General features: G+C 47.8%; 1 protein-coding gene and 1 pseudogene across 2 annotated transcripts; one reads left to right on the top strand and one right to left on the bottom strand.

Moving 5' to 3' along the window:
* Positions 1-9,306: 9,306 nt before the first annotated feature.
* On the bottom strand, positions 9,307-23,966 carry LOC114784384 (rho-related GTP-binding protein RhoN-like). 2 transcript variants are annotated; one of them, XM_028969734.1, is made up of 5 exons: positions 23,824-23,966; positions 23,654-23,741; positions 14,125-14,234; positions 11,330-11,464; positions 9,307-9,962 (listed from the first exon to the last, which is right to left on the bottom strand). In XM_028969734.1, exons 1-5 carry the CDS (start codon positions 23,923-23,925, stop codon positions 9,708-9,710), a joined length of 690 nt encoding a protein of 229 aa, XP_028825567.1. In that variant the 5' UTR covers positions 23,926-23,966; the 3' UTR covers positions 9,307-9,707. The 2 variants fall into 2 exon arrangements, with proteins under 2 accessions (XP_028825567.1, XP_028825566.1); XM_028969733.1 differs by lacking the exons at positions 23,654-23,741; positions 23,824-23,966 and adding an exon at positions 17,824-18,320.
* On the top strand, positions 16,942-17,070 carry LOC114784979 (uncharacterized; annotated as a pseudogene).
* Positions 23,967-24,256: the final 290 nt, after the last annotated feature.

The following is a 24,256-nucleotide window of genomic DNA, read 5'->3' on the forward strand; positions in this document are numbered from 1 at the left end:
AATTTCCATCTTCACATCAGAAGGTTCCTCCGACCTTTCCCTGACCTGCCCACGGTGCCAGCTTTTAATAACCTGGAGGTAATTCAGCAGGACAAGACGAAAGATGGAAAATAGCTCAATCAGGCTGCATCTCTACAGTCTTACTGCAAACATGTAATGACAAAATAATAAAGACAATTTCACATGTATTGTCCCGAAAACATTCGGACAGACTGCACTACGGTGTTTGTGTTTTATGCACATTGTTGTCATGCTTGAGCTCACCGTTTTATCATGTTTGCACCCCGAGAAGACAATGACTTGAATTTTAATGAAGTGGTGTATGAACACAGACTGACCTTTTGCATAAGTTGTATAAAAAATAAAATATATATAGTGTGTAAGACTATTATAAGGTGGACTATATTCAGATATTTCCAGTATGCTCATGATATCAAACAGGCATGTCCTCTGTGCTTGTCTGGGGCCACTGAGGCCACCGAGCGAGGGGCAAGGCGGGACACTGCTGCATTATTCATCCGGGTACGAGTGTAACCCCGGCAGCTGGTGCAGGGGGCGGGCCCGCGCCCCGCCTGACCTGGGGATCTGGAGATTGGGGTCGAGATTGCGGGATCAGGCTCAGCAGGCGCTGCAATATGTATGGAGGTGGGATGCCAGGAGGAAGAAGAAGTGCTGTAATTGGACCCTGAGGGTGACCCCTCGTACTGCAGGTTTATCGGGCGCAGGGAGAGAACACAGGGAGGAAATGGCAGACGGGTGGGTTGAAGGTCAAATGAGGTTTTTAAAATTTCTGTTCAACCAAGTTGGACCCCCTGCCATAGAGCGCAATACAATCCAAATGCAGCATATGTGCTCTTTATTATCAATATATTGAGCTTTGTATTTTTAATGCAAACGGCAAAAACACAAATGTTAGGTTCACTATAAAAACGGGCTTTATGTGTACAAATACCAAGTGGTCTCAGTTAAAGAAGAGGCTAAACCTTCAACCCCAAACAACCATTTACTGTATAAATTATGGTTTTGATTATGATCAATAATCATTCTAATAATTTGACAGACTGGATTTCTGATGTTCATTGTCAGACAGTCAGGCTAATAAAAGGCCAAACGTTTGACTTTATGTGTAATAAATATGGATAAGAGAACCCGCACCAAGAATACATCTCGCCTTGCAAGGTCAAGAGGTCATCGGCGAGTGTGACTTCTGACTGTCGTCCTGTAGCGTAGCACTCTGGGTGACCAGCAGTAGGAGATTTTCGGGGCGCATCGTTCTCCCCCCTCTGTAGGAGAACTTGGCTTGAGCGCCTAGCCATTAGCACGATAGCGGCGTTTTCCTCTCTGTCTCGCTTCATCGGTGAGGGAGGGACGGCGGAACGGTTCAGTAGACAACTGGGCCAACGTTCCTCATCGCATCTGATGTACAGCGGTGTCCGGGTTATTTCGGGCTGTTTACCTCCACGCTCCAGAATGAAGGTTCTCCGAGAACTTCGCTATGGACTCCAACTATTTCATATATGGAACCATTGTTTAAAGGTTACTGGCCATCGCGCATTTTGAAGCAAAATTTCCTGTGGTTAACTAAAGAATCTCATTAGAACCCTTGGAAGGTATGGGTAAGGATCCTAAGTAAGTTCCAGAACCTTGACGAGTTATCGTTTGCAATTAATTCTGGTTCCTAATCCAGGTTCCACAGGCCAGAAACAAACGTGGCATGGTTGGGGAACCAGACTGGTTTGTGCACGTTGGAATGGGGGCGGGACCACGGCCTTATAAGGCAAGACTGATTAAATTCGGGTGTGTCTGACCCAGGACTCACTTGAAGATGCCGAACGTGTCAGGTTCTGAAAACCAGCGTATGCAAGATAATACACAATAAATAATAAAGACATTAAAAGAGACACATGGTACCGGGTTTTAAAGACTGTTATTTACCGACGGACAGGTATCTTAAAGGATTATGACAACAGGTGACCCACGTGGTCATAGAATTTGCATATAAATCATGCAAATGAGTGTAAAATATGCAAGTTAATAGAATAATGGCATTTTGGCTTTATCTCAACAGCATTCAAGCTGGAAACAATGTGCTTGATTAGTAGAATGGCAAACAGTGCAAATCTGAGATAGAGAGAGGGACCTTCTGACATTTTCCACCAGCAGATGTATTTATAGAAATGTGATGTGGTTACGCGTGCTATACGTTTTTCCCACCAGTTTCAGCACGGGAACAAGAGCGAGTACCTGCAGCAGGAGCCCTCGTGCTGTTCTGTAGATCCGATGGCAGCAGGAATCAGCGAAGCTTTCTGTTGGTCCGTACGTGTGATATGTGCCACGTATCATTTCCCAGGGCCTCTCTGCATCACTCTAGTCTCACTGTGGTCTTCAAAAGCAAGGATGAAGGCTCTCTGTTTTCCTCCGGGCCGTGTGAGGTGGTTGGATCTGACCTGACTTGTCTGCTTCGCTCATTGTTCTTCCAGGCGAGGAGCTGAGAGTCCAAAAGTTTCATTTCAATATAATTTCAGTCTCTGGGGGCGGTTCATTTCTGCAAGATTAATGCAATATTGTTCATAATAACGAATAATGTTCATTCTATGAAATATGAAAATCCTTCAATCATATCTAAACGTATATAAAATTCTCAAAAAAAATTTGTTTGCTTGTTTCAGCCATAACAGATTTCGATTTTTCGGATTGAAAGGACGAGTCGGGTTCGTTTGCCAGTTCATGAAACTTCCTCAATTCTTGGCGGTATTTTCATTTTAAATCTACCAAAATTTGGACCTAATGTACCTAAATGTACATTGTGGAACCTACATCTGTCTAAAGAAAGGACGTTTCTTACCACGCTGAAGGTGTTGGACCTTCTGAGTGAGTGTGAGAGAGCCAGGCTCCATGCTGGAGATCCTTTCTCTTTCAGGCTCAGCTCGCTGGAGCCAAACGCAGAGCTCGGCGGTTTGGCTCCATGTGGGTCTCCTCAGAGCCCCGGATCTTCGTCCAGCTGGCTTCTGAGTCGCCTCTCGCCACCGTACATAAAGCCCATATTCTGGTGTTTCTGAGCGAGACCCAGCAGGCCTGAGGATCTTCACCGGTTCCAGCTTTTCTCCCACATTTGGCCGGGGGGGACCCCAAAGCCCATGAAAGGCGAAGCCGGGCCTGCAGAGCCCACGTTTTTCTGATGCAGCGTCCAACATCTGCTGCTTTTATCTTCATTTGTTCACGCTGTCAATCAAACGTACTTTCTGATTGATTGGCTCGTGTGGGTTCATGAAACGGCGGTGAAGCTGGGTTGCCGTGAAGCTCTCTTGGACGCATTAAATCACCGGCGGCTGTGAGGTCGTGAGGGCGAGCATGGCCGGGTGGTGTTGCTCCAGGCCGGGTCAGCAGCTTCTCCTTTATTCTCTTGCTGCTGGAATTTGTCCGTTTTCATCCATGCCGTTCTTCAGTTCTCTGGACTCGTGGAAGGTGCAACCAAGCCGTCAACAACAGAGGTCCAGTAAGATGCAAGATGCTGCCTCCATAGATCAGAACCTCTCAACATCTAATTGATGTGTTCCTCAAACCATTCCTGAACGACACTACCAGTTGAAGGTCTGGACGCCCCTACTCGGTGGCAGGTATGGACACTGAGATGGAGCCATTTAGAAGAATCATATTTGGCTTTAGCCGTTACGGTGGTGGTGGCTGTGGTGACCCTCACGTTCGCTTCATGCTGAGTCGTCTTGTCAGCAGTTCATTGCAGGGACCAGGATTCCTCTGGTGGTCTCTTCACTGGACTCTGGAGGTGGTCTGAACCTACAGAAATAGTGGCAGATGGTGGCATCGTACAGAAATACGTGGTTATAGTGGTACAGGCGCCTTCTCAAGTAGCAGGTAAGGAGCTGGACTCAGAAGGTGGCCAAGGTGCCACTGAGGTCGCCTTGATGGTGCCCACTGCTCACCAAGGGTGATGGTTAAATACAGAGGACACGTCTCACCGCGTCACCGTGTGCTGCGCTGCAGCGTCTCATCGTGACAATCACTTCACTTTGACTTTTTCCACCCAGTTCAGTTCTGAGGTTCACGTTTGTTACTGCAGGAGCTTCTGGTGGACGAACACGGATCCTAACGCCATGGCTGATGGGTGTGTGTTCTTGTGAAGAAGCCGTCGATACCCAGCCTGAGTCTAGAGAGGATTTTTCTCCACAAACGTACAAAAGAAAAAAAGAATCTGTTTCTTTTTGACAGTTTCCTTTCTTGTCTCAACAGAAGCGAGAGAATTTGCACATTTTTCTGTCGAGTTGTTCACTTATTCACAACTTGTCCTAAATATTTCTGTCTTGGGCGGGGTCGGGGGCGGAGTCTTCACCAGAGAAACCGGAGGAACGGAGAATAAAAAGTCCAGGTTACGTGCGAGAGATCAGGGTCGACACACACAGGGACGCGTTACACACACGCGCGTACACAAACACACACATACACACGTACATAAAACGTACACACACACGTACACAAACACACACATACACACGTACATACACATACACAAACACACGCGTACACACATACACGTTACACAAACACACACATACACACGTACATAAACGTACACACACACGTACACAAACACACGTGCACAAACACACACATACACACGTACATACACGTACACAAACACACGCGCACAAACACACATACACACGTACATAAACGTACACACACACGTACACAAACACACACACACGTACACAAACACACATACACACACATACACACGTACATACACGTACACAAACACACGCACACACATACACGCTACACACACACGTACACAAACACACGTACCACAACCACACATACACACATACACATTACACGTTACACAAACCACACACACGCCACACAAACACGTTACACATACTTACACGTACACACACAACAATTCATGTGCCACAACCCACGCGTACACACACAACCACAAACATGCACACACACGTACACACCCACACGTACACCCACCGACAACCACCCCACACTACGCCATACACTTACAACCACACGTACACACACACACACACATACACGTTACACACACACGTTACACACACACGTACACAAACACTTACACGTGTACCTACACGTACACAAACACACGCGCACAAACATACACGTACACACACACGCGCACAAACACACGTACACACACACATACACGTTACACACACACGTACACAAACACACACACGCGTACACAAACAACCACAAACATGCACACACACGTACACAAACACACACATACACTAGCTCAGACACACACTTACACAAACAACCACACAACCTTACACAAACACACACACACACAAAACTAGAACACATTCATTCATTTTACATGTTCATTCACACTCACATACACAACTACACTCAGACACGTTCTCTCTAATCTCTGCACACACACACACACACATACACTGAATTGTATTTTTTTTTTATTGTATTTTTTACTGTTAACAGCAGCAGATGTTCCTTCCCTCCCTCTCCCTCGCTCCGACACACACACAGAAGCTCTCTCCTCTGACGTCAGAGGCCAACACACACACACACACACACTTACACACTCTCTCTCTCTCTCTCTCTCTCTCCCACAGCACTCCTGGCTGAGGGCAGCGTGACCACAACTCTTTATACTTTTAATGTCTTTACATCTTAGTCTGACGTGAATCTTTCATCTTTAATGTCCTGCACTGCTGTGTGACCATCTGTCATTCTCACACACACACACACACACTGTATGAGTGACATTGGTTCTGACTACAGCTGTGTGTGTGTGTGTGTGTAATAACGGCCTTCTGTAGCTTTATTGTCTTATTTGAAGTTTGAAGAGCTGCGCAGGAAGTAAGAACCGAGCTGAACGCATAAACAAACACACACAGACCCAGCAGCCATTGGCGAGGCGCGGAATTAAATATGCATGAGGGGGTCTCGCTTGGCCGCGCCCACATACTGGGGTCTCACAGGCAGGTTGATGAGGGGATTAAAATGAAAGATGGACCTAGGCGGGTGTGGGTGTGTGTGGTAGAGACGATGAGGACACACACACACACACACACACACACACGCTCAAATTACAACACTAACCTTGACTAAAAACTGCTAAAGTAATAAATTCTGCTAGAAACACTGATTGCGATTAAACAAGTTTGTAAAATTGTCGTCTGATCGAACTGCTCCAGTGTTGCCAGATTGGAATCCAAGGAGACGTGATGCATTTACATTTACAGCATTTACCAGACGTCCTTATCCAGAGCGACTTACAGTCAGTAGTTACAGGGACAGTCCCCCCTGGAGACAATCAGGGTTAAGTGTCTTGCTCAGGGACATGATGGTAGTAAGTGGGGTTTGAACCTGGGTCTTCTGGTTCGTAGGCGAGTGTGTTACCCACCAGGCTATTAACACCCAGTATTTACAGGGACAGTCTCCCCTGGAGACAATCAGGGTTAAGTGTCTTGCTCAGGGACACAATGGTAGTAAGTGGGGTTTGAACCTGGCACTCTGGTCTTCTGGTTTATAGGCGGGATTGTGTTATAGGTGTGGATTATGCGGCACAGCACACAGTGACACGGTGAAAAGTGTCCTCTGTATTTAACCGTCACCCTTGGTGACAGTGGGCACCATGACAGGCGCCTGGGGAGCAGCGTGTGGGGACGGGACCTTCATCAATGGCACCTTGGCGGCTCTAGACAACACTCGTAACCAGACCAGATTGATTATACGTGCTTTTAATCGAGAATCCTGATTGGTGAAGAAACGCACTTGGTCTTGTATCGCGGTGTACGAAGTGCTGGAGTGGAGAGCTGGACCGGGCCGAGCATCCTTATCGCCTCGTTGTTAATGAACGGTGGCTTAGCAACAAGTCTCTGTATTTCCTCACTTCCTAATGAGACTGAGACAAAGGGCCTGAAAACCGTGATTTGTGGGTAAATTGCACACCGTGGTAGATATGTAGTAAAAATGTGTAATGTTCTTAGCGAAGATCTAAAGGAACTCAAACGGGAATAAGTGGCATGAACGTTGTGCGACGACAGATTGGAGGTTCTTGCAGTCGATGCTAATGTGCACCCCTGTTGCTCAGTAGCCACGTGCAGTCACGTCCCCCCGAAAAAGCGTCCTCCTCACCCTCTCATTTACGGCCTAATTATAATCCGGCGGAGCTGTGGGGCGGATGAGGAAGTGGAGAGGTGGCATTTCGGGTCTCATTGCACTCTGCACTAATCTCACTGTTCATGAAAACGAGCCCGTCCCCTGTCCCCCTGTCTCCAACAGACCCTGTTAGAGATGTTTCATGTACGGGAGGAGATATATAGAAGATTTTAAATATGTACATCGGTAAGACGTGAGCTTTTGAGGGTTGGTTACATGCCCTGCCTTGTAATACCACTATTTACCTAAAGAGGAGCTGTTGATGGGGTGGGACACGTTCTGGTGAAATACCGCCCCCTACTGGAGGCAGAATCATTCACATTGCAACTTTAATTTCACACTGGTGTCTAGGTGAATTACAATCGACCAGAAAAGACCCTGATAAGAATATTCTGGAAATCTGGAATCTGTATGAGCATTCCATATATGGATGCCAGATAATACTAATTGAGCTTCTGCATTTCAGCTAATTTGCTCTTTGTTGTTGGCTCATCGTGTAGCTAAAGTCAACCTGCCTGTACCTGGCCAATCAGGATCCACCGTTTACACGTCGGTGTGGTCCTGGTTCAGGGTGCAAACTCCTCAATCAGGACTGGTCCTTCTGCGAGAAGCATTTCTATAGATTTCCCTTTTTTGGTAGCCGCACCCCTGTCCCCTAGACTCCAAATTGCTGCCGCTGTTGCTTTTTCTGTGGCCCAATTCGTGTTTGAGAAGGTGCTGCTGCTGCGGCAGAGATGATTGGCTGGTGAGGTGGGTGGATTTGTCTAATGGACATAATTACAGGGACGGAGTCGGGCGAGTTGTGTGGTCAGGATTTTCTCAGAAAAGCGCAGGAACCAGGCAGGTGTGGCGAAATTACGCCGCAGAAAGGGAGACAAAGGCTGGACAAAGGACTCCTTTGTCTTTTGAAGGCTCCTCATGAACACTATCGCGAGAGTCTCAAATGTTCACCTGGACTAAAACATTGATGAACTGATGAAATTAGGATGGTCAGATGTGGAGAACATGCAACCAGGCCTCTTATCCAGAGCACCTTCCAATCAGTAGTTACAGGGCCAGTCCCCCGGGGACACTCACCGTCCCCACACGCTGCTCCCTCAGGGGGCCACGTTTCACTGGGTGCTGTGCTGTGGTGCACGTTCACTCGACTGGATGTCTCATCCTTCAAATGCACAATTCACTCACGTTGAGAAACACCCTTGAATTTCTATCATGTGAGTCACTGTAGTTTCTAAAATCATTTTTTGACATCGAATTATTACATACAAAATGGTAAAAAAAGCCCCGAGTTGCACGGTGCTCTCGTTTTTTAGTGATCATCTCCCGACTGTGGCGTGTCCTGCGAATCAGCCGGTGAACCCAGTCGCCCCCTCAGCCACGGGGCCGCTGTGTCATCGGAACCCCTTCCGGTGACACCGACTACGCCGCGCTGACTATTAATCATCTAGAAAAGGAGCATTTTCCGCGAGGACACTCGCCGCCTGAAATGGCAGGATAATTATATCCTCCATGACATGAAGATGATTGCGTCCCCTCGACGGCGTCCACGTCACACTGAGCGTGTCACACTGCCACTATCAACTCTTGTTACTGCCCATAACAAGCTTTTTAGCTCAAATTCACACCGTCGTCAGTGTGTCCGGAGTGTTTTAGAATTTAGTTTCCGCCATTAAACCAGTATTTGTCATTTAAGGCCCGGCGCGCACACACACACACACACACACACACACACACAGTTCGAGTTCCGCGTGTTGAACACACCTCCAGCCTCACACACCTCCAGCCTCACACACGTCCTCTTATTGATTTCTATTAATAATTCCGTGTAGAAGTATTTTGCAATGAACTTTATTTCAGCCTCAGACAAATACAGCCCCCAAATAGAACCGCAAAACTCCCACAATCCCTTTCTCTCCATCCAGAACGATGAGGAACACTGCGGGGTTCTCTGCCTGGGCCATCGAGGGCGCCTGGTTTCACCCGCTGGGGTCCAGTTCTGGTTCTGGCGGTCCCCGGTGGTCTCAGGACCAGGATGGGATGGTGGGACGTTTTTAAACCAAGTGCGTGACCCTCAAGAATCTGAATCTCAGAGCACTTGTTAATATATTTCTATAGATATATTTTCCATCTGCAGCCACCCACGTTTCTTAAAAAAATGTGCCTTTCACTTGTGCCATATTGAATAGTGATACAGAACAGGAAGTGACATCATAAACAACATGGTAATCGTCCAATCACATCCTGTGTCCACTTTGTGCCTCGTTCCACACGTTCCATCATGTCCTCTTCTACACTTTACTTTTTCTCTCTGACGCTGCAGTAAAAGTCCACAAAAAAAGTGATGATGAACAAAAAAAACGAAGCCATCTAATCGATCATCCATTATTCGTAAGCAGTGCGAAACAAGAAAAAAAAAAAAAAATCAATAAATAGTCACTGGTTCCGTAATACACATTTACAGCTGAAGCTCGTCAGCGCTGACCCCGGATCAGGCACGGCCAGCCTTGTTCCCGTACGAAGTGGATGTGCGGCTACATCAGGGCGCAGCTCTTGGCGCGGTCCTTGCGCATGGCGGGCGGCGGCTCCATGATATCAGTCCGCGGGGGCTGCTGGGAGACGCGCTTCAGGCCTCGGCGGGAGTTGCTGCGTTTGAGGTGTGGCCGGGGGACGCGTGCCACGGACGCCACCGTGGTGACGTGGAAGACGTCCCGGACGCTGTTCTCCGAGAACTTGGACGTGCATTCGGCGTAGGCCACGGCGCCGATCTGCCTCGCCAGACATGTGCCCTGGCGGGGGGAGAGAGAAGAAGCAGCGGTCAGACCTGAAATGGCCTGCTGTGCTAGGCAACCGTCGCCTAGACGATGTGTGTACGCCGGCCAGAAATATTATCTGTAAAAAAACATCGGCAGCAAATGGCGCTCATGTATATTTGATGGTGCGGAAGGTCGGGCGCTGGGGTTTTTGGGTACTTTACGCGCGCGGCGGGGTGTGTTCGCCACGCAGGGACAATCGAGAGCTTGTGTGTGTGTGTGTGTGTGTGTGTGTGTGTATCATGAAATATTCAGAGCGGCCAATCTCCGCTCTTAAAACAGAGCCAGGCTCGCCGGGTCACTCTTCCGTTCTCTTCCTTTCATCCCGTCCCAGAGTCCCGGGACGCTCAGACGGCCACTGCTCAATGTCACTTAACAAATGACACGTACTGAACGTCACACGTCAGAAAAGTAAAAAAAAAAAAAAAGTGTTCATCTTGTCATCTTTGTCTGAACACGGACGTCAGCCGTGAGTTGCATTCGAGGTCAACAGGCTCTGTGCGCGCTTTTAAGGAAACATTAGTCCCCAAATCGCCTTCGAAATTGCTCCGTGCGTTCGTCTGAGCAGCTCCGGCACGACAGTGACAGAACGCAGAGGCCGATGGCACATGGCGCGGGACAATTACAATGATATAGGTCATACATAATTAGAAAATTGCAGTAATAACTCTCTCGAAGTGGCCCGACGGTGTCGTAGAGATTACGGTTACCACTGGTTTCACTTTTTAGGAGGCAACGCTGGGTCAAACGTAGAAATCCCTCCTCCGCGCTGCAGACCCCTTCCATGCCCGCAGAGCGTGGTTTCTTGCTTCAGTGCCATTTTTAGAGGCGTCTTGTCTCACGTGGCCACGGCGACTGCGCCTTGATGCTGTTGTCAGGGATACGGGAGAAACGCGCTCCCCGTGTACCGGAGCCGGGCGACGGCTAAAGCTGCAGAAGGTCCCCGATGATGCTGGAACCCTTCTCGGCAGGTTCCACAGCTGGGGACTGAGGGCCTTAAAGGGAGGCGGTGTACCAAAACGGACAAAACTGGGTGGTGTGGCACCGCGACACGAGAACTGGGTTTCTAAAGAACCGTCTCCTCCCTCTTCCCATGTCCACCTTACGGGTTCAGCTCTTAATCGAGCCCTGTCCCGTTGCATCAGGAATTTCAACAAGTGGGCGTGTCCTCAGCAGCCAAATCTTATCACCACGCCAGAATTTAATCTCATTTAACGCTAAATCAGGATACGACAAACTCACTTAAACACAACGATGGGAAGGACGGTCAATGGTACATTTTTGGTTATTATTAATGCTTTTGTGTGGAAGTCCATCCACATTCAGCACGGTGCGTGTGTCACCTGTTCGTGTGTCACCGGGATGAGTCTCTGTTTGGACAGCTCCCTCAGGGTGTTCAGGTCCGTCCTCATGTCCAGTTTACAGCCCACCAGCACGATCTTCGCGTTGGGACAGAACTCCTGCGTCTCGCCCTGCCACTGAGAAAAGGAGGGGAGGTTTCTGTTTTCTGGGGTACCACAGACACCGCAGGGCGGCCGTTACATCACCACACACCACGTTCTCACATCAGAGAGCAGATAAATCCAGGAGTTTTAAGTAAATATTGCTTATATATACACACACACACACACACACAGTACATTACAGGCCAAAAGGGTGGACACACCTTCTCATTCATGACCATTTACATTTGTAGATTCTCACTGAAGGCATCAAAACTATGAATGAACACATGTGGAGTTCTGGACTTAACAAAAAGTGGAGACCTGACCTCCACAGTCACCGGACCTGAACCCAGTCCAGATGGTTTGGGGTGAGCTGGACCAACAAGTGCTAAACACCTCTGGGAACTCCTTCAAGACTGTTGGAGAAGCATTTCAGGTGACGACCTCTTGAAGCTCATCGAGAGAATGCCAAGAGTGTGTAAAGCAGTAATCAGAGCAAAGAAACTAGAATATAAAACATGTTTTCACTTATTTCACCTTTTTTTGTTAAGTCCAGAACTCCACATGTGTTCATTCATAGTTCTGATGCCTTCAGTGAGAATCTACCAACGTAAATGGTCATGAAGATAAAGAAAACACGTTGAATGAGAAGGTGTCCAAACTTTTGGCCTGTACTGTATATATGTGTGTGTGTGTGTGTGTGTTTTATAACTGATGACACGCCCCCAGCCCGGGGCAGCCATTATGTGGGTTTTTTTTGTGACACACACACAGAGTTGATAAGGACGCTGACTGCAGCCTCACGCACAAGCAAATCACCAAGAGTGCCATCAAACTGACACGGTGCAATACATCACGCCCATAAATACAGTCCGCTGACAAGACACGCTTTTAATATCCAAAACAAATGCAGCAAAATGTCAAATCTACAGATTCATATCTGTAGATATAAATTGCATTGTTTTTTTTATTACATCTCAAGAGCCTCCTAAGAACCTGGAAGGCTCCAAATTCTACAAATACTAGAAAATAATACTGATCTTCAGTTGGTGGTTCAGTTGACTGGGAAGCTGTAAATCTGTATCTGTTGTAAATATGAACATCTATTGATTCTTTTTCTTCTTCTTGTTCTTCCGTCTCTTGGTTGAAATTTTGAGCACCTTCCCACACCGTAAATAAACCTGCACTTTTTCGCATCACAGCTACCGGCATCTGTTATATAATAATACACACGCATTTAAAACATATATCTGATGTCTATCCTAAAAGTATTCAGAATTCTTTACCTTTTCATATAAAGTAATGAAATACATTACCGAAAACAAAGCATTCTACTTTTCCAGTCCGTTGTATTAAAAGAGATCTGAAATAACAGTAAAATGTTGGCTAATGGTGTTTAATGGTATTTAATAGTGTTTAATGGTGTCTATCTGCAGAGGTGAGGTAAATATGATTAGCATTTTTAATGTTGGGCTTGAGAATTACGGGCATGTAGGGGAGTGCTGATGAGGGTCACAGGTCAAGAGCACTGGTCTGCCTTTTATTCCAGGGGTCCCGTGCAATGACCTCCAGTTTGCCGTGGCGACCTCTGCTTTTGATGGGGGGAATGGGAGTTAGTGGGATATCAGTGTGGGGGGGTCAAAGGTTACGTAGCACAGCGACAGTCAGGCTGGTTTTGTCCACTGGCAAACACAAGGGTGGACGTTTGCATATATGGGCCCATATGTCAAGGTGAGGGGGGAGCTGCGGGAGGCAGATGTGGGCGGGGCGTTGGCTGCGCCCTGCTGCGCAGCACTTTTTTTATTCTATTGTAGCAGAAAATGGCACATCGTTGCAGAAATGATCCCCTGCAGATTTTTGTTTGCCTTTGCGGCGCATTTTTGACGCTGCCGTTATATAATCCACATCAGGCTTTCGCCTCATTTTCCATATTGTGATTACTCAAACAAAATCACATTTAGACAATTCAGACAATAAAGTCATTTAAAAAGAAAAAAAATCTTCATTTACGCAGTCAATACTGAATAAAAGGTTGAAGGTCACCCTGTTTTAAATTCTTTTTTTTTTTGTAATTATCGATATGTACCAATGACACGTATGGTAGACTTTAAATGGTTCATAACTAAATGTCTTCAGTGTCCCTGGTCATCATGTGTGGTCAGTAGCTGAGCCTCCAGAAATGAGGGGCTGAAGTGGCCCTTGCGAAATCTCACCCTCATTCCTGCGCAGCCATGGCCCTGCGCAGCCATGGCCCTGTGCAGCGTGCACGGAATGCGGCAGGGCCGAGTGATTGATTGACGGTCGCTGGATAATGGTGTGGAAGTAATGTGCTTTTTTTTTTTTTTTTTTTTTTGTTAAATTTGTGTCCACTGCACCACAAGATCCGAGTAATCAAGATCTGTAGTTTAAGATCTAGATCATTGGCAGTATCTTTAATACAAAAACAAAAATCCACATAACACCCAACGGTAACCCCAATGTGTTGCTACGCATTAAATCTGGTCAGTAAGGCTGGCCAATGTGCAGATAAAATGACGTTTTATGCATGACTTCATCGAATTTTTGTAATAATTACAGATGTATAATATTTCATGTATCATGCATAGAACTGCTCATTATGCAAGAAACCAGCTGGCTGCATCATCCGCGGTGAAGCAATTCTTTATAATCACAGCGATTAAAGAAGTTCTTACCTTTTTAAGGACACTGTCCAGAGTCTCGGGGCGGCTGATATCGAAGCAGATGAGCACTGCGTCTGAGTCGGGATAGGCCAGCGGCCTGACATTGTCGTAGTAGGAGGAGCCTAAAAAACACGCACAAACACCCTGAAATACTTTTTGTCCTCAGCATCTGATATATTAGTGTATCTGAAATGGTTCTGGACTCATGTTTGTTACTGTAATTGCCCTGCTGGTTCAGTTGTGTGGGCTGATGCCCTGGGCGTTGAAGGGGGACTGACTGAAATGTCCGCCAACGGACACGGGGGACGCATTTCTCTGGCCCGAAGTGGACAGAGCCACCATGGATAATGCGCTCGCTTCCCAGAGTGCATTGTGTCTGTGAATTTTGGCCCATTTCTGACCATTTGCTGGGATTTGTTCTCTACAAAGAGCAGAATGCGGGGAATGTGCAGAGGCGCGGCTAATTCCGTCCCATACGGTGACAAACCAACAACAAAAAAAAAAAAAGCCCAACAACACGCACACAACTTCTAAAGTCCCACCGAAGATCCGGTGGCATCTTGGTGCCGCCCTCGCCAGCTGCAACGCCGCCTTTCATCTGCGGGGAATAAGAAGACCACGCCGACACTCCCGGGAAAGGAAGTGAAGAAGTTCAGACGCTCGGCCGATTAAAACGCTGGAAATTGGATAAACTTGTTCGGAATGAGAGATGCCGTGGGGAATCCTCCTCTGTGTTATTCGGCATATCTGTCCTACGAAGCCCAAGAAGGCAACAATGCTAAATTATGAACAATACGCGCTGCTCAGGGAAGTCAGATGAGTTTAGAGTGGAACGCGGATCTTTATCTGCTGATTAAAAGGGGACGTGTGCGGTTAGCGAGACCGGGACGCTCCCACAGCCTCGTAAAAATGATGCTGACACATGAAACCGGGCATCTGTGCGCCCCGCTGTAAAACCAGCCGTCTACATAAAACCACGGCTCGCCGTATCCGCTTAGACGGCAATTACAGGCCGCGGGCGGGGCGCAGATGTGGACGCTTCAAAATAAAAGCCCTTTCACGGTACAGCAGCGGGATATTCCCTCACATGCCGCTTCTCCTGGGAAACAAGCAAGTTGACAACCATGACCTGCGTCAAACTGTCTGGGAACCCAAAATGCTAGCGTCGGTGCAGAACCTCTAGAACCCAAATGCATCTCCACATCAGAGCCAAGCAGAAGACGTGGTTGCCGGGTACAGCTTTTTTAGGTAGCCCCACCCCAAGGTGCAGATGATTCAACCAGGGCGTCCATCACTTTCATTCCCATGTGTCATCACTTCTGATAGAGACTTAATGGTTCATCAAACGCTTCCTGATATCATGATGCTCAGCTTTATACTTTGACAATGTGGGGACCTGAGTTCCTGAAGTCTGGGTGCCCACTTCGTTCCTCCTGTGCAACATACAGAAAACGAACATCCTGAAAATATGTCTACGTCTGGAGAGAAGGTTTAGATGAAAGGAAGTGACATGAAGAACCATCTTTATACTATATGAAAACAGTGAGGGTGGGCAGAACTAAAAATGCTGGCAGGTCGCGTTTTAGAAGCAGCACCATGCGTCCTGGCAACCTGACCGCTCTCCACAGGAATGTCCCTAATTGGCCACAAACGCAGTCAACAGCAGCCAATAACAAGCCAGTTTACAGGCCCGGTAACGTCAAAGTAACCTTAAAGCCAGACGAGGTGAGCGTGGTGTGGTTACCCGAGAGTCACCAGCCAGGATTGGTGGGCACTGCGTGAGAAATAGCCAATTAACATTCTCCACACTCAGCTCCCTTCCCAGAGTGCACTTGAGCTCTTACAGGGTCACAGCAGTGAGAATAAATGGTTGAAATGAGTCCATAATGTTTTATATCAGGACAGTAAAGTGCAGAAGACGGGTGGGCTGCAGGGTGGGGACCCTCCCGGCACCACGTCCCGCACGCCGGAGTTCGTGCTGCATTACACACGTCCGTGCCTTCCTTTTAAACATCGCTCACGGGAGCGGCCAAACACTTCGAGTTGTGGCAACGGCGTCATGGCAACCCGGGAGCAGAGAAAAGGGTCCTTTGTGCGCCGGTGAATGGAACGTTTAAATAAAAAAAAAAAAAGGGGCTGTGAGGAAGGAGGGATGGAGTGATGGTCGGAGGTTTAATGGCCGTCGAGAGCCATGGCAGGCCCTCGCTCCGAAGGTGAAAATGAGACGCGGCTGGATGGAGTGCTTGTGCCGGGTGGTAGTAGCCTAGTGGGTAACACACTCGCCTATGAACCAGAAGACCCGGGTTCGAATCCCACTTACTACCATTGTGTCCCTGAGCAGGACACTTAACCCTGAGTGTCTCCAGGGGGGGACTGTCCCTGTAACTACTGACTGTAAGTCGCTCTGGATAAGGGCATCTGGTAAATGCTGTAAATGTAAATGTAAATGTGCCGCCCGCCATTTGCATGTAAAAGCCCAGTTGACGGCTATCTGTGGTCCCCACGTCACACGCCGTGACTTCGCTGCCGTGACTTCGCTGCCGTGCCTCGGCGTGAAGCTGTGACCTGCTGGAAGTAAAGGTCTTTTTTTGGCCAGACGCACACTTTCAACAATAAACGATTTTTTACATTCGTTGCAATGGCAACTATTTAAATTTCTTTCGCCCGTGTCCCCTCACACATCGTTCAAACATCTGCAGGCTTTAACCAGATATCTTCACGTCAACACAATCACCTTCCTCTCAGCGTTGGACGTTGTAAAAGACATCACAGGTCTAGCGCCCCTGCTGGCCGGCTGATAGAGTTTTTTTTTTTTTTTTAGCTCCACCCATCACCTGGCAGGGGAGATACCGTGATCAAGAAGGCGGTTCACCCAGGGCGAGGCTCAGCCATTGCACTTCGGCTGTGCTGACCCCTGCGAATTCCCCAAATGTGGGAATCTCGACTGCATAGTGGGTCAGTGGTGGCCTAGCGGTTAAGGAAGCGGCCCCGTAATCAGAAGGTTGCCGGTTCGAATCCCGACCTGCCAAGGTGCCACTGAGGTCCCCCTGAGCAAAGCACCGTCCCCACACACTGCTCCCCGGGTACCGGTCATGGCTGCCCACTGCTCACTCAGGGTGATGGGTTAAATGCAGAGGACAAATTTCACTGTGTGCACCGTGTGCTGTGCTGCTGTGTATCACGTGTGACAATCACTTCACTTTCTTTCATTTACGTCAGTCTCACTGTCAGTAGATTCCGCTGACTTTTCTCTCGCCCGAGTCCCCCGAGGTCATAAATACGCTCACATCCGCAGGCTTTAACGTCAATACGGAACACGAAATCCAAGCCGGCAAATGTGTAAATATGCACGCGAAGGTAGGAACAGGCAGCGTTTTCCCATAATTCCCTGCAGAGAAGACTGTACGAGTGTTGCGCTGTGAAACCTGACACCAGGGTTTCACGGCAGCAAACAGGAAAAACAAGGCCGGGTGTTTCCCGCGCCGCGCTGGTTTAAGGCCTGGAGCCGAGCGGGGGATTAACGTAAACGACAGAGAGAGGAGTGGCGGCCCTGAAGCTCTGAAACTCATAATCTGCTCATAATCTGGAATAAAAACGCCGCATTTCCATCCCGCTCTGAACGGGATTAAACCTTCGGTTACAGTCGGAGACGCCGGCGCTCGATGGGAAGGTGTCGGGGGAGTGGACAAAGGCAGCTAGTGTCTCACGTACCACACACACGGACCTCAGTTCCCCGAACAGCTGCACCGTCCCGTCGGCCTTTAATATGGAAAGTCACAGATCTCCGGCACAAGTCTCCGTTTCTTCGCGGGATCGAACTCCTCGGCACATTTACATTCTCGCTCCTTATCCAGAGGGGTGGCGGGGACAGTCCCCCTGGACACAGGGACACGATGGTACAACTGCCCGTCCCGTGTAACGTGGAGAACAAGGAGGCCAGGCCTGGCAGGAGGAATTGTGGGTAATGGATGTGCTCCAGGCCACATCGGTTGCCCATTCAAGCGACCGCTTGCTCTGCAATATCAGTTTTTTTTCTGTCAGTGTCTCCACTTTCTTTAATCCTTGTGGGCCAACATCCAGCGGCATTGATTTGGCACTCGGGAGAAACGGGGAGCAGCGCCGCGATGCACCAGATGTCTTCACGGCGACACAATCTCAGCGCTGAGCGTTGTATTTAAAAAACCGACGCGGTGTCATCTGTAAGAAGTGAAGACATCACAGGTCTGGCGCCCCTGCTGGCTGGCTGGTGTAGAGCCTGTCCTACAGCACTAATAATCTACACAGAGCTGTCAATCACGCCCACAGGCTCCTCCCCTTTTCCAAACCTAGTTTGTTCCTCCCCTCCGAGAAACAGAAAACTAGAAAGCGGTACTTTCTCAAGAACGCAGTGACATTTGCCAACACTCCTCGTGCATTAAATCTATTAAGACGGCCATTTTTCTGCAGCTAAAATTGTGTTTCTCTTCGGAACAAAACAAAAATAATCCTTCCGTCCTTATTCATTAAACTTCAGTCTGTGCTTTGATGCATTAACGGCGCCCACGTTTTACTGGATTCTGAGTAATTACGACTCGTCCCCCCTTTTCTTTTATTCCCTTCTTTTATCTCACGGTTTCCACCTTCCTTCTGCTGTTACACCAGGAAAACTTCCCGCTTCCCCTGCCTCCACATCCGCCTTTTTTTCTGCCTTGAGATGAATGTCTTCCTCGTTTTTGGGACGAAATAAAGGAACAAATCTGTCTGAGTGTGGACATAATGCTATAAAAGTGACCCGGGAGCGCGTGTAGGATTTTTAGGCGGATGCGTATGCTCGTGCATTATGGATGAGGAAAAGCAGGATGCAACTCAGCCAGTCAGCTGTGTGTGTGTGTGTGTGTGTGTGTGTGTGTTTCATTTGCCAGGATATCATGAGCCTGTCTTGGTCCCTGGTGACCTCCTGAATGGATCTTGGAGGGTGGAGGTCACAGGGAGTGGTCATGGTGGGGGTTGCATTTCAGGAAGGAAGGTCTGCAGGATGCCGTTTCGGAGCAGAAGGGTCCAAGTCCCCCGATGTTCCTAATGAAGGAACATCGATTTTGTGTCGCCAGTGAACCCGGATGCCGGGGTTGAATGTGACCTCATTATAAGCACACACACACACACACTCACACACACACTTAGGGTTCTTTCTTCTTGCTTTTCGAGGCTTTGAAGAGCATCCAGCAAAAAACAAACTAAAGTTCGAATGTCACTTCTGGCGTCACCTGGACACACCGGTGTCCTTCCAGCGCCAGAAATCTGTCATTCGTTCCACGGATTTCGTGGTACAGCAGGTCTGAGATACAATGAGATGCACAGCAGCTCTCAGGTTTGATTGTAAGTGGTACCAAAGGGAAGTTCTCAGCTCTTCTCAGGTCATCACACATCATTTTATTACATTTAGAGCAAGAGAGAAAAACTTCTGTACATCAGGCAAATAAACACACACACACACACACACACACACACACACACACACACACACAGGATGTCCTACATTTTTCTTAAGTGGACTTTGTGACCCCAGCACGTACTGGAGGAGCAGACAGATAAAATTCTCTTGTAAGTACACTGTCTTACTAACACACTGTCTCTCTCTCTCACACACACACACACACACACACACACTCTCTCTATGTGAAATCTCTGCTCTGCGGAGGTAATGGATCCAGGTGCCGGTTTCTGGCAGGCAGAAGGAAACATCTGATGGGGCTCAACAGCCCACCTCATCAATTAGAGATGGAGCAGTGTGTCCATATACTGCGCTGCCACATCCGCCTCAACACACCGCCTGCCCGCACGCATGTGTGTGTGTGTGTGTATGTGTATGTATGTGTGAGAGATTTCTCAGAGTGCTGTAAACCTCACTGTGGACACTTTATACTCAAACACTACATTTACATTTACAGCATTTATCAGACACAACAACTACAACGTGGTCTGGCCTGAAATTCACTTCTACTGTATACACTGACGTTACACTGTGCACTAATGTTTACAAAAATGTACATATATATATATATACATACATATATATATATATATATATATATATATATATATACACACATACATATATATACACATACACACATACACACACACACATATATATATATATATATATATATATATATATATATATATATATATATATATATATATATATATATATATATATATATATATATATATATATATATATATATATATATATATATATATAAAAAATATAAAAATAGGGTGGTAGTAGCCTAGCGGGTAACACACTCGCCTGTGAACCAGAAGACCCAGGTTCAAACCCCACTTAGTAGCATCGTGTCCCTGAGCAGGACACTTAACCCCTGATTGTCTCCAGGGGGGGACTGTCCCTGTAACTACTGGCTGTAAGTTGCTCTGGATAAGTAAATACTGAGTTTTGTGTTTTTATTATTTTATTAGAATTTGCGTTTTTTTAATAGCACAGCGCATATTCCGATAAACACAACTTAGCCCCCGGCCACAGGCAAACAGTGGCGTTCCGCTCTGTTTGCTAATGTTCTCGGCCCGGAGTGTTCCTGTTCCGTGGCCGCTCCAGCTCCCTCGTGTCCCCTCGGGTCTGAGCCTCCGGCTGCCACAGCCGTTCAAAACTGAAATGACTCAACAATGACGGTCGCGTTTGGTTTTTTTTACAGACCCGATACTCGGTACGTCACTCTACAATAAATCTACAGCAAACAGAAATCATTTCATCACAGGAGTCCATGATGGCTGATGATGGTCTTGAAAATGACTGTTTAAATGGTAATCAGTCGCTTTATGTTAATTATGATATCTTAAAAATAAAAGAATTAATTTGTTAAATCATTTCTTTTTGGAACAGCTGCAGTTTAAACAACATCCATGGGGTGACGCTGGGAATTAAAATGTATGTATGTACACAAACAGAAAGCCAATGAAAAGTCCGATTGTCTCCTGTCTTCTGGTCCTCACATCTCACCATATGCCAGTGGGCTAAAGTGCTCAGTCTTAAGAGCTGAGAAATTGGACAACGGCATCATGGCCAATAAAAGTCTCCACCCCTTTCTTCATGGGCCGCGCCCATGTGTTCGCAATGCACAGAATGCCCCAGGTCACATGACCATTGTCCAGCACCGACGCGAGTGAAAGCTCTGCACTGCGGCGTGGTTCTGAAAGGCCCAACCACTCGCATTCCCATTCAGGGGTCCCACCACCTCGGGGCATGGGTCAGAGGTCGAAGGGGCGCGACCTCTCGGGATTCCTGCAAGGGATTAGCTGCAGAATGAGTGGCACTTCAGTGTCCACTTGCACACACAATGACACAATAATAACGGCAGGGCGGGAGCACAAAGAAACAGTCGACACCACCCTGCCTCTCCACCTGTCCCCGTCTGGTCCCTTGTCCACCCTACTGGGACGACGACGACGACGAGAGGCGCGAAGAGGATGATGATGAAGAGGAAACACGGCTGGTACGATATTATAAAGTGTGTGTGTGTCACAGCAAGTCACACAAAGGCTAGTCGCCCTACGGACCCTTGCCAGCGTGTCTGTGCCAACACCCGAGGCCCAAGCGCCCGCTTCTTCACCCGGCATTTAACCAGCCTCGGAGTCCGACTGCCGCGGCTCCGCCGTGTACGGCTGTAGTTACTGCTGCTCTTATTAAACGTGCTACACGTTACGGTCACGCAGCTTCTTTCCAGATGAAGCGCCTGTAGGCTGATAGTGCAGCAATCGGAGGGACGACACACCGCGGTGTCCCCCTTACTCCATTCATTACGTTGCTGAATTAACGAAAACCTCACTTCCTGGCCTCGACTTTATTTACATTTACGGCATTTACCAGACGGCCGTATCCAGAGCGCCTTACAACGTACTTCCATGTCACCATGGATGAAGTGGTCAGTTCTGGTTCACCAGGACCCCCAACTATGAATACAATCTTTTTATTCACTCTGTTCTAGTTTCTATACAGAAGTCAGACAAGAAGAAGGTCACAAGTTCATCTAAATCTTCTCTAAAGAGGAAGGTCTTGAGCTGCCGTGTGAAGGTGCTCAGTGACTGAGCTGGAAGTTCATTCCACCACCGAGGGGCCAAGACGGAGAAGAGTCTAGATGAGCGTCTTCCTTTTACCTTCAGAGATGGAGGGACCAGGCGAGCAGTACTGGAGGCTCGGAGTATACCAGGTGCAGTGTGAGGTGTAATAAGGGCTGTGAGGTAGGATGGTGCTACTCCATGTTTGGCTTTGTAGGCCAGCATCAGTATTTGGAACCTGATGGTGCAGCTACTGGGAGCCAGTGGAGGGAACGTAGCAGAGGGGTGGTGTGGAGAACTTGGGAAGGTTGAAGATCATTTTGTATGAGCTGTAGAGGTCGGATGGTACATAGTGGTAGACCAGCAAGAAGGTAGTTACAGTAGTCCAGTCGTGAGAAGGACTGAACCAGGATCAGTACCAGTACTATCATGGTCCCCAACAATAACTTTCACTCCAGAGTTCAGGCTACAACAACCCACTGCTTCTCCTCTAATCCCCTGACGTTGCACCATGGTGCAGGAAACTGAAATATTAATGCAAAGCAAATCATTTTGACAGGATGCACAATCGTTCCTAAAAGGCACGTGGTTATGCGTCATCAGACCAAAATAATCAATCGATTCACTTAGTGTAGAGTGACTACAATCATGATCCTCTATCAAAATAATACAATGATATCCCCTATATAGGTTATTTAATATAAATATATCATATTAAAGTCAGGTGGCAGGTGATACTATAATACTGTGCAATAATATCTAGGTCACAATGCTTCTTTTTTTTTATAAAACACAGTAATACTTCGTAGAAAATGTATTTTTGTGCCTTTGTACTTTATAGCTTAATCTTCAGTGCTATTCTTGGTACCGTGGTGTACCCAAACTAGACTTGGAATGGAGCTGAATACGAGCAGATCTTTACAAATTCAGTACAATGTGATTATGAGGATCGGGAATAATGATGAATTACACTCTTACCTTAAACTAAATAATTCCCCATAAATTAAATAATTCCCCATTATAAAGCAGACACTCACTATGCTTTATATGGGTGCTAGTAGCCTAGCGGGTAACACACACCAGAAGACCCAGGTTCAAACCCCACTTACTACCATCGTGTCCCTGAGCAGGACATTTAACCCTGAGAGTCTCCAGGGGGGGACTGTCCCTGTAACTACTGATTGTAAGTCCCTCTGGTAAATGTCGGAAATGTAAATGTCCGGCTTCAGCTAGTTTGCTGGACCTCAGGACCTGTTCCAGGGAAAATGAATTATATCTCGGAGCGGTGGGAACGTTAGTGAGGTCAAAGGGCAATCCTACCCTGAGATGCTCATTCCAGAAAAGTCAGACTGGTTTCACATCAGGCGTCGCATTCTTTCTAAAAGGGCGCAGGAGGGCGTGGCTTCTCCACCCAGAACACCGGTCCAGTACAATACAACACTTCGTACGCCGACTTTCGGCGTGGTTCGAACCCACGGCTGGGTCTTACCTGACGTGTCCCACATGTTCAGCTCTATCCTCTGCTTGTCGATCTCGAAACTGGCCGTGTAGTTCTCGAACACCGTCGGCACGTAATTCTGGGGGCGAGAACGAAACGACGTTGGGAAGTTCGAACGAATTCGTTCTTCACGACCCGGACCCGGCTTCGCGGTTACCGACCTGCGGGTACGAGTCCTTGGCGAACACGTGCAGCAGCGCGGTCTTGCCACACTGCGCGTCCCCGACCACCACGATCTTGCAGCGGCTGCCCTTGCTCTCCATCACGTCCGCTGGGCGCGCCGCCGGACGCGTCCGCGCTTCTGAGCGGCGGGCGGCGCGCGTCTGGCGAGGGTTCGGCCGCGGCCCCGCCCACCTGTCACCCGCAGCCAATCAGACGCCGGCGTTTCTTTTTTATTTTTTTATTACATTGTTGCGCATGTTTTGCCAAAACAGACGCGTCGTTCTCATAGAAAACAGCATGAGCATGAAAATTAATCGACGATTTTACCTCCCAGAGGTTAACTGTTTTAACCGGAACAATTCCAGGGCAGAATTTAATTCCTGATTCTCTTTGAACGCTGTAGTGCGAGCGCCACCTTGCGTACGTATTTGA

Source organism: Denticeps clupeoides, chromosome 2 (assembly GCF_900700375.1).
Source record: "Denticeps clupeoides chromosome 2, fDenClu1.1, whole genome shotgun sequence".
NCBI classification, from domain to species: Eukaryota; Metazoa; Chordata; class Actinopteri; order Clupeiformes; family Denticipitidae; genus Denticeps; species Denticeps clupeoides.

Bases quoted from the DNA above. Each gene is read 5' to 3' on its own strand.
- LOC114784384 (XM_028969733.1), bottom strand. From the start codon at position 18,109: ATGGGCAACCGATGTGGCCTGGAGCACATCCATTACCCACAATTCCTC. The intron at 14,235-17,823 runs GTACGTGAGACA...CGTGTTTTTTAG, and splicing joins AACTGAGGTCCGTGTGTGTG to GCTCCTCCTACTACGACAAT. The intron at 11,465-14,124 runs GTAAGAACTTCT...TCCTTTTCTCAG, and splicing joins TGGACAGTGTCCTTAAAAAG to TGGCAGGGCGAGACGCAGGA.